Here is a 10,337-nt window from a genome sequence, read left to right as displayed (position 1 = left end):
CTGATAGATCAAAAACTACTTCTTCAATGCGAAAATGTGCATCATTCACATACTTGTAGCAGCTTCAAATAGAACATATAATATCTCGCAATCCCTATTATCGTTAATTTATATTTATACTTTCCCACTTCCAAAATATGATGGTCGGAAAGTAAAGAGTTTATAATGCTTTGCGCTCTTTGGTTGACATGTTGTCGCCAGTATTAGGAGCACACCCTCCCCCCCCCAAGCCGTCGTGCAAGGCGAACCAGGACGCGAGCAAGATGCACCGTTGTTGCACTCTCTGTGCTCTTCATCCCTCCCTCTCTCCTCCCTATCTTACCAAGACATCAGTGACATCCAAAGTCGAGGAATATCTTGATAATGAGCAAGTATCGGTGAGCCCCAGATATCTTCTCCCTTACGAAATCTTATCTCTTTTCAATATTCCACTCATTTTTAAACTATGCCACAAGAAATATTGTTATATATGATCTGTATTTGTAAGATGTGGTAGGCATGAATATTAAATTATGAATCCAGTAGAAAGTACTCCCTAAAAAAATATAAGAATGTTTATATTTCTTTAATGAGGAAGTAATTATAATGGATGTTCATCCAAAAAAAATTGTAAATTGGTGCATACATAGCATCCAGCAGCTTCGGGTCCAGCACATCATCTAGCGACAACAAGCCACCGCCCACTTCCCATTACGTGCCCCCTTATCCAGAACACGCCATGCTTCCTCCTCTTCTTCTCCATCCACCCGATGCTCTACCTTCTTTTCTTCTCTATCCAGGGAAGCAACCCCTTCTGTCGGTGAGGAACCATCAGATTTTGGAGCTCCTCCATCGTCGTTCGATCTAGCCTCCTGCTCAGCCGCCGCCCATGCTCCGGACGTCCAGCAGCCTCGCCCCCGACCAACAGCCTCGGATCCGTCCCGATTTGGACGTCCACAGCCTCGCCACCTGCGCCAGGCATGCTTCCCTTCCAAGTCCGGCCGACCCCGCACTACTCATCCTCGCTGCTTCCTCTGCTCGCGGCTCGCGTTGACTGCAAGGAGGGTAAGCGCCTCGTCCAGCCGCGGCCCACTTGCCTCGGTCGGGCCTGCGGCGGAGGGCCCAGCGCGCGGTGGCGGGGAGCAGCGTCCCCATGCCGTGGTGGCGGAGCCCCTCTCTGGTGGGTGGGTGGCCGACGGGGGCTACATGGTCGGTTTGCAGTGGTGGCTCGGTTGCTCGCCAGATCTGGCAGCGGTGATTGGAGACTTCGCGTTCGTCGGCCTTCTTCTCCGGCGAAGGGGAAGTCGGGGACGAGCCGGCAGCCGCGGCAGTAGGGGATTCGTGGGAGCAGCAGCCGCGGCCGGCGTGGTGGCGGTGGTGCTTCTTGGGCACGGGCTGACGCAGCATCTTGCGCATGTCGTAGGCGTCCTCGCCGTCAACATAGTACTTGGCCTCGATGTCGTGGATCTGGTAGCCGAGGGTGGAGGTGTAGAGGTTCAAGCCGGCGCGGTTGGAGCGACGGACGTGGAGGAAGACGTACTCGGCGCCGAAGACCTGGTCCATGGCCGCAAGTGGCCTGCAAGGCGGGCCTGTGGCGGAGGCGCGGGAGGCTGTCGGGGCAGTGGTGCTCGGCGTCTGCCTCTGGCGAGATGTGGCTGGCTCGGTTGTGGTGGTGCTGCGTCCAGTGGTGCAAGCTCATCCATCTCTGTACTCTCTCTCTCTCTCTCTCTCTCTCTGGCTGAGCGCTATCCTCGGCTCTGTCTCCACTTCGCGTCGGCCTCAATCGAATCGTTTTTTCTCACTTGTTTCTGGACTGCGGGTTAATTTCTCAGAAACTGGGGGACTTTTTTGCAAAAGTGATGACGACGTCCAGAAGCACTCCGTGCTTTATTAGTAGGGAAAGATATAAGGATAGTTGGGTGACAACCGAGTCCAATAAGGTCAGCCTCCCCCCATCGAAGCTGCATTGCCTATCCACGCTTCAAATTTTTTCATATATTTCATAACAATGAATTCCCAATCTAAATTTCTAAGGTTGGTATAGCTGACAGGCATCCCTAGATATTTAATGGGGAAACTGCCCACTTCGCAACGAAAAAGGTCTGCATACATTTTTACCACATTATCATCGCCTCCCATAGTGAGGATCTCACTTTTCTGGAAGTTCACCTTAAGACCAGACATCAATTCAAATATATGGAGAAGCATTTTCAAGTTAACAGCTTTGTCAATGTCATGCTCCAGGCATATGATGGTGTCGTCCGCATACTGAAGAACTGCTACTCCATTAGTAATTAGATCATCGGCCAGCCCCACTATCAAGCCACTTTTTGGGGCATTTGTAATCATTTTAGCCAAATAGTCCACAGCTAAATTGAACAGGAAGGGGGAATGGGGGTCACCTTGCCGGACCCCTTTTGCACTTTGAAAGTAAGGGCCAACTTGGTTATTCATCTTAATGCTCACAGTCCCATTGTGCAGGATACTTCTAATCCACCCGCACCATTTTTCGTTGAAACCTCGGAGCTTATGACACTCAAGAATAAAATCCCAATTGACTTTGTCGTAAGCCTTCTCAAAATCAAGTTTCAGAATCACCCCCACTCTCTTTTTCACGTGAGTATAGTTAAGGATTTCATGCAGCGACATCACCCCGTCCATGATGTTCCTTTTTTCATGAAAGCGTTCTGGGCCCTATTTATGAGCTTATCAGCATATTTTTCAACTCGCCTATCTAGGACCTTAGTGATAAGTTTGTACGGACATCTCAGGAGGCAAATCGGCCGGAACTGTTGAATCTTGTCTGCGCCCGCGATTTTGGGAAGAAGAGTAATCACTCCATAATTAAGGCGCTGTACTTCCAATTCCCCTTTATGAAAATGTTCAAACAGGAGCATACTATCATCCTTCACGATATCCCAACACACCTGATAGAATTCTACAGGAATGTTGTCCGGCCCGGGTGCTCTATTGTGTGCCATAGCAAATAGAGCTTCCTTAACTTCAGTCTCCGTAAAGACCCGACACAAATCAGCATTATGCTCCTCATCAAGTTTTTCATTAATGGTCCAAGTATCAGGATCCATATGGAATTCATTGCCGGGCGCAGGTCCGAAAAGGTTTTTGTAGTACTCTGTTGCATGAGCGATCAAATTACTAGTCCCTTCTATTTCCATATCCCCAACTTTCAGGGAATGGATCGTGTTCTTCCTTTTACGCCTGTTCGCAATCTTATGATAGTAGTCAGTATTGAGATCCCCTTTCAGCAGCCATCTTTCATGAGATTGCTGCAACCAAAAGATCTCTTCATTTTACCAAAAGCTCATGTAGTTCCATACTAATATCCATTTTGTTACTGTACATCTCAGGGGACAGGGGGCCATTTTCTTCTAATTCTTCCAACAGGGCTAACTCCAACCTGAGCTCTTCTTTCCTTCTCTTGTCATGGCCATTCTTATTGGACCCCCACCCTTTAAAGTAATTCTTAAACCTCTTAAGTTTGATATTTAGGATATCAATAGGGTCCGAGGAGTGTACTTTCCTCGACCAGATCCTACTCACAGTAGGAAGGAAATTTTCATCTTTAATCCATGAAATGTTGAAACGAAACTCACGAGGCTTAGGAGCTTCACGCCCCTCTTCTCCATCAGAGAGAAGTAAAGGATTATGGTCAGAGATTTTCCGAACCAACTTCCTGACAGATGCCATAGGAAACAGATCCTCCCATCCTTCAGACATCAAGATGCGGTCCAGTTTTTCCAGGGTAGGGTGGGCTTGGTTGTTAGACCAAGTATATTTCCCTCCACTTATATAAATCTCTCTCAGGGCCAAGGCGTTGATAATGGAATTGAAGATGTCAGTAGCTCTATTATTCTGCATCTTTTTATTTTTCTCATCCCCATGGCGCAAGACATTGAAATCCCCCCCTACAATATAAGGCACAGTCATGCTACTACAACTAGCAGCCAGCTCTATAAGAAATTCCTCTTTAAACTCCTCATGGGCTGCCCCATAGACCACCAGCAGGCCCCAATCAGCTTTTTTCTTCTTGTCATGCAGGTTTAGCTGCAAAACATATTTCCTTTTGGTACAGGAGGTGATTTCCATAGTATCTTGCCTCACTCCCCCTAAGATGCCACCAAACTTTCCCATAGATGGAATCCATTCCCAATGAAAAAGACCAAAAGGGTCAATTCTCCTAATGCATTTAAGAGTAAAAATTTTCTTCATAGTTTCTTGCAAACCAATAAAATCCAGAGAATGGTCACTAATCATGTCTGAGAGGCAGGTGGCCATTTCTTTCTTGCCTACCCCTCTGCAGTTCCAAATGAGCCCTCTCATTTGGAACGTTTTTTGTGAAAATAAGATCTAGTAGTCCTGCCAGGAGGCAATGCAGGACTACAACACACATCTTCAGAGGATACTGCCTTATACTGGCTCCTAGTCACAGGTCTAGAGAGCTTAATGGCAGATTTCTTTTTATGTCCCCTATTCTTCAGTTTACCAGAAGCTTTTTGCTCAAATACAGTTTCGTCTTGGTCAAGCCAAGTCAAGTTAGCAGGGACGGATTTTCCTAGTCCATTGGTAACTAAAATATCATCCTCAATATCAGTATTACTGTCCCCAATATTCTTTTTACTATCTAGATTTTCTTTCACCCTATCCAGCTCTCTAAGAACATTCACACATGTAAAATCATTATCAGGTATTTTGACCCCCATACAAGTGGCTCTATGCATTAATTCTTTATCAGAAAGAGCATCGAAAGAATTTTTGCAAGATATATTGATGTTACCTTCCAGGTTCTTCTTTTGAGCCAAGTTAATGGCTTTAGCTTCAATATGCTCCTGTCCCCCCTGCGTATTGCGCTTGCTGAATCTTAGTGCCACTTCAGGCGCAAGGGGAGGTGTGAGGATGATCTCATCGTTGTGATCAGAAAGAGGAAGCTGTACCATGTAGTCACTTGAGGTCTTCAGATCTGGGTATACGTCACCATCATCCTCCACAACCTGAGCAGAGTTAGCCCCAGTAACATCAAAAGACAGCGAACGACGAGTTGCTGGTATATCATTTACCTGCACATCTTTAGGTTCAATCACATGTTCCAGCGGGGCCATATGTATATCAGTCTCCATAGCCACCATCCAGCGTGAGGTATCCAGAGTTGTTCCTCCTCCAGCCATCTCATGTTCTTTTGCCAGTGTTTCAATAAGTAGGGATGTATCATTTTCACTATCAGATGATTCTGAGAGGTCATGGTCTTGTGGTGACAGACGACAGGTCTTGCCCCCACGAGCACCAGCACCATCTCTGCTACTCTCAGGGAAATCAGCTTGCTTTTCCTCTTTTTCCTGATCAGCTCGTTTACGTTTAGGAGTCTGATCAGGTTTAGTAGGTGCATCTCTCGCTTCCACACCCATAGGGTCATTGATCACAGGATTCCTGACAAGAACTTCTTCCACCTCATAGGTAAATTTATAGAAACGCCCCCCAGGACACCTTCCGCCGTAGCAGGCAACTGATCAACAGAGCGACATCCAATTTTGACTCTAATAGACGAGGAACGATTTATAGTAGACACATCTACCTCAAGAGTAATACCCACTAATCCACCCACATAGGCCACAGTCCTATCACATCTCTTGTTCGGAGGGATCTTCCCAATTCGAACCCAAGCAATTTCCAACAGGCCCTCAGATTCAATATCTTCCGACCAAGGAGAAAACTTAACTGAAACTCCACATTGCTCCAGTCTCACATTTTCCACAAACAAAGCACGATCCACTTCCCTAGGATTAGGCATCCTCATCACAAATTTTTGAGGTGCAAAAAACCTAGCAGAACATCTCCACCCCTGTCCCACATAGATGCTTAATTCATGTTCTATATCTTTGGTCGGAGCAGACCCCTCAGTGATAGTAACAATCACGTTAAAAATCCTCTCTCTAGCTTGCCTATCAATGCTAAAATCAGGAATATAGAAGAATCCCTGCCCCTTGCTTTGAAACGCACACATCATAGGAAAACACTCCCACGGCAGGAACTCAGCACAGACCACATGCAAATGACCTTTTTTTCTTACATCTATCACACACAGCTTGCGGGCATCTAGCAGTGAAATGACCAATCAGATTACAGATCTGACATGGTTCAGGGCGAGGAGCAATATTACCAGGATATGCAGGAGGATCTTGCGCACGAGGAGGAGTGGTGTTCTTCCCATGGGTGCAAACCATGTTCGTGTCCCCTTCGTCCGCTCCCCACCGCTCCCGGCGAAGAAGCTCAGCCTGGTTGCCTCCGGCCGCCTTGTCCCACTTCTCCGATCCCGCGTCTCCAGATCCCGAAGCTCTCTGAGTCGACGAGTCCCCCATCTCCGTCTTGCGCTTCCAGACGTGGTGGTCAAGGCCATGGCCGCGTCCCCGGCCACGATCGAAGCGCCCAGCTCCACGACCATGTCGCCCCGCACCAAATCCCTCTCCCCTCATGGTGATTTTGCTTTTGTCACCCGGATCGAGCGGTGGGATCTGTGTGGGGGATGCCACAACTTGGGCAAAAGAACGATTATCTCCACGAATTTTTCCTTCCCACCAGCCGAAGGATTCAGGAACCCTAGATCTAGTCCCCAGCGGCGCGTCCCAGAAGTGAGACAAGCACTCGCTCAGATCGAAAGTGAGGGGCGGGGGCTCAGGATTTGGTTTTATACCCGCATCGCACAAGGGAACCCTAGAGTTGGGTCTATCATGGCGGTCCGATCTCGTCTGCCCCACGTGTCGACCATCAAGGCCCTGGTGGACCGGTCCATGCCCCAACAGCCCTGGCCCTCCTGCCAGTGGCGGAGGAAACGTACCCGCACCGCGCGCCACAGGCCTCCCCGCCCGAGTCTCGTCCGCCGCTCGAACGACGCCGGCGATCGGCGCCGGAATTCGATCTCGAACCCTAGCGAAATGGCAGGGGAACGATATGATATTTCCAATGTCTACGGACTCACCTTCCCGGAGAAATCGGGCGTCGACTGTGCAATCACGCTCGTCAAGAAGCACGATGCGCAGCGCCTCCCGACGGAACCAGAGAATTCCATCGGACATCGTTACCCGCCGCGCCATCACGATGTCCGACGCGTACCAGACCCGCCATCTCGCGTCCTCCCCGGGGGCGGGAACGGCGTGCGCCGCGCCGCCCCGCTGCGGATCACCGCCGCGAGCGTAGGAGGCCCTGGGAGGCGGCGGGTTGTAGTAGGAGGCGGCCATTATCCACTCCCTCATTCTCGTCTATGGTTTATTTCTGGCGGTTAGAATTAATTTTCACTTTACTCTGCCCTCGGTTGCTGCATGAGAAAACAATTGCTTAAATTGAGGATGGAGTTCAGTTACTTACTTTTACCTAGCATTCTCATGAGTGGCATTTTTATACCGCAGTTCTGCATGCACAGCAAGGACTGTCTGCTGTGGGTATTATATGGTTGCTCTACCTGCAAGTTTCGCATGAGATTCGTCATTCGTGTCATGCTGGTAATTCTTCTCTCTGTGAAGCACAAGCCAAAAATGCAATCCAAAACAATAAAGTGTGCATTAAGGGCCCAAATCCCCCCGCCCGCGCAGATCCCGCCCTCCCTGCCGGTGGCCGCCCCGCCGCCGGCACCACAGCAGCCTAGTCCCCGCCCGCGCCCAAAACTCTAGCCTATAACCCCCGCCTCTAGGGGATTCCAATTCTTGGCCATCGGAAGGAGGCAGCCAGCGGATGGGAAGGTCGGGCGGAGGAGAAGGATGACGGGACGCGGCTGCGAGCATGCCACCGGCCGTGCGGATTGGGTGGGAAGAGAAGCCGGCGGCGGTGGCGGTTTTGATCTGACATCTGCCACCAGCGCCGCCACAGGGGACGGATGACAGCATCTGAGGTGGGCCTGAACCCTCGCATCTTCCCATTCCTTCTCCGCCTTGTCTCAACGCACGCAGATGGCTGCAGGGGCGGCGCAGGTCCGGGCTCGGCCAGCCACCATGGCGTCGGATGCGCCGGCGGGGGCTACGGACCGCGCGGCCGGTGGCGCTGGGGAGGCGGTGGCGGCCACCATGGCGTTGGGGAGTTATATCTTGTTTTTTGCAATGCAGTTATTTGCGTCTATGTTAGTAAAATTACAGTTCTTTACTGTAGAGAAATCTGACAATGTTGTAGTTTCGTTGGTTCAGTCTGCAGATTTTTTTGGTCCTGATAACAAAGAGGGGATCGAGGCACGTAATGAGGTCAGCAGGCTTTGTTCTACAATTTGTTGCTAAGTAGTAGAACTCTAAATTCTATACAACCCTTCGTGCTCACAAATACATCATTCTATGTTTTGAACACGAATACCTCACAATTTTCATTTTATACCCTCCCATTTAACAACTTGTTTTGAACAGTTTAGTCCTTGTGATTGCTAGACCAAAATTTATTTATGAACAGGAGTAGTTGGCACATCTTGACCCTACAATATTGTCATATTATACTCACATTTTCCCATTAACGTATTAGGATTTGATACTAAGATTACTCTGCCACCTTAAACTCATGCTATGTTCTTTGGCTTGGATTATTCTGAATGCTTCTCTTGAAAGTTCCATAAAGGCCATAATAATTCAGTTTAGCATACTACTTCAGATGTAAAATTTGATTGGCTGACCAACAGCACCACAAGATGAATTTTAACATCGAATTTTGTGTAAGCAAGTTTCCACATTATCTTTCTGTCTGAAATGTTTCCAGCTTGATGCTTTAGCAATGGAAGACATGATAGACTGGATGCACGGAGGAGGTCAGGTAAGCTGGCTTTATGCTGCGTAGTCTTCTAACAATGTAATGTTTCTTCTGACCAGTTCCTAATGTGTGTAGGTTGGTATATTTGATGCAACAAACAGCACAAGGAAAAGAAGATATATGCTAATGAAGATGGCTGAAGGGAACTGCAAGGTATTTCGTAACATTTGGATTTACAGTAGACTTGGTTCTTTGACCTTTCTTCCGTGATTATCTTGAGCTAAAATTGTTTCATGTTGATGAAAGTTATAACATATAATACTGTCACACCACTGACAGTTTGTGGGTCAGTCTAATTAATGTGCTTTTGTGCATTGGGTACATTTCTGTCATTTGTCATCTTGGACAATGCTTGCTAACTGGATGCACTTTCTGCAGATAATATTTCTGGAGACAATATGTAATGATCGAAACATAATCGAAAGGAATGTACGCCTGAAAATTCAGCAAAGCCCTGATTATGTTTCCAGTTAGAAACCGACAATCCCTCAAAACTCACCATGTACTTACAAATATAATATGCATAACCTTATTTCTGTGTAAAAAAATTTTAGGCTGGATGTGGAGGTTCTACGAAAACTACGCGGCGAGGGAGATGGCCATGTACGTGGAGAAGGTGGTGGAGAGCCCCGCCAACGTGGTGGAGATGCTGGACGCGATGGCCGGGATGTTCTCGCTGGTGGTCGTGGGGCAGGGCGGGCGGCAGCCCAAGGAGTTGCTGGTCGGGCTGGACGAGTGGGCGGAGGCCGGGCGGGAGTTGGGCGCCATGGCGGAGATCCTGGTGTCCAATACGTCCATGGAGATGGGCTCCATGCTCATCATGCAGCAGCACAGGGTGCTTGTGCAGGTGCCCCGATGACCTCTGCAGAGCCGGCGCACGTATATATGTACGTATGTAAGAAAGTAACATAGTGGTTGCTACAGTGTATAATTTGTCACAGAGAACATGCAGCTTGTGTATACTTAGACGAGTCGATTAGGACGATGCAGGTAAGATCCACACTTCTCTTTTGTTCTTCCACCGCAACGTTGATTCTACTGACCTAATCCATAGCTCTGGGTCCATATTCCTTGCAGGAGCATTGATCTCTTGGTGTGGCGGCGCGAGGCCGCGGGAGGCCAGCCCGGGTTTACCGAGGCGAACTCCCTGTCCTTGGACGAGGAGGTCGACAAGGACGCCGTGGTGGAGCTTGGCGAGGAAGAATAAGAAGAACCGGCACAAGGAGATGAGGAGAAGCAGCGGAAGGAGGGCGTCGTCGCCAACAAGGAGGTAAATGTTGCAGGCCTACGCTTTTCTCGTCATTATGCAGTATCATGTATTTATTTTAGCAAAAAAGGCTTTAGTTGCTATGTCATGTATAATCACTTTGAATTGGAAGCTACATGGTTCAACTGCATCAAGTGTGAGCTCACTGGAATTTTTTTCGACGTGTCTGTTGCTTTTCTTCTTTGCTAATGCTTCTGTATTGCTATTGTCATTTGGTTAACTATGCTTTACTAGGAGTCGGTGGTCGATACTAGCCAATTTCCTTTTTTTTGGACAGTATAAATGGCAGTATGTTCTTTCCTGT

The 10,337-nt window shown here is 48.4% G+C and overlaps 1 protein-coding gene across 2 annotated transcripts; it reads left to right on the top strand.

Annotated features, from left to right (window-relative positions):
• The first annotated feature begins 7,569 nt into the window (after positions 1–7,569).
• On the top strand, positions 7,570–9,991 carry LOC119270718 (6-phosphofructo-2-kinase/fructose-2,6-bisphosphatase-like). 2 transcript variants are annotated; one of them, XM_037552760.1, is made up of 8 exons: positions 7,570–7,873; positions 7,932–8,216; positions 8,716–8,769; positions 8,842–8,919; positions 9,145–9,235; positions 9,321–9,613; positions 9,691–9,756; positions 9,844–9,991. In XM_037552760.1, exons 1-8 carry the CDS (start codon positions 7,859–7,861, stop codon positions 9,850–9,852), a joined length of 891 nt encoding a protein of 296 aa, XP_037408657.1. In that variant the 5' UTR covers positions 7,570–7,858; the 3' UTR covers positions 9,853–9,991. The 2 variants fall into 2 exon arrangements, with proteins under 2 accessions (XP_037408657.1, XP_037408658.1); XM_037552761.1 differs by having other exon boundaries at positions 7,571–7,873; positions 7,942–8,216.
• The last annotated feature ends 346 nt before the right edge of the window (positions 9,992–10,337 follow it).

This window comes from Triticum dicoccoides, chromosome 3A, assembly GCF_002162155.2.
Source record: "Triticum dicoccoides isolate Atlit2015 ecotype Zavitan chromosome 3A, WEW_v2.0, whole genome shotgun sequence".
Classification (NCBI taxonomy): Eukaryota; Viridiplantae; Streptophyta; class Magnoliopsida; order Poales; family Poaceae; genus Triticum; species Triticum dicoccoides.
Note: the sequence above shows the minus strand (reverse complement) of the source record. Positions and strands in the feature narration are given on the sequence as shown.

Excerpts from the sequence above, each read along its gene's own strand:
- LOC119270718 (XM_037552760.1), top strand. Across the intron at positions 8,217-8,715 it reads GGATCGAGGCACGTAATGAG|CTTGATGCTTTAGCAATGGA; the intron begins GTCAGCAGGCTT and ends AAATGTTTCCAG. Across the intron at positions 8,770-8,841 it reads GGATGCACGGAGGAGGTCAG|GTTGGTATATTTGATGCAAC; the intron begins GTAAGCTGGCTT and ends TAATGTGTGTAG.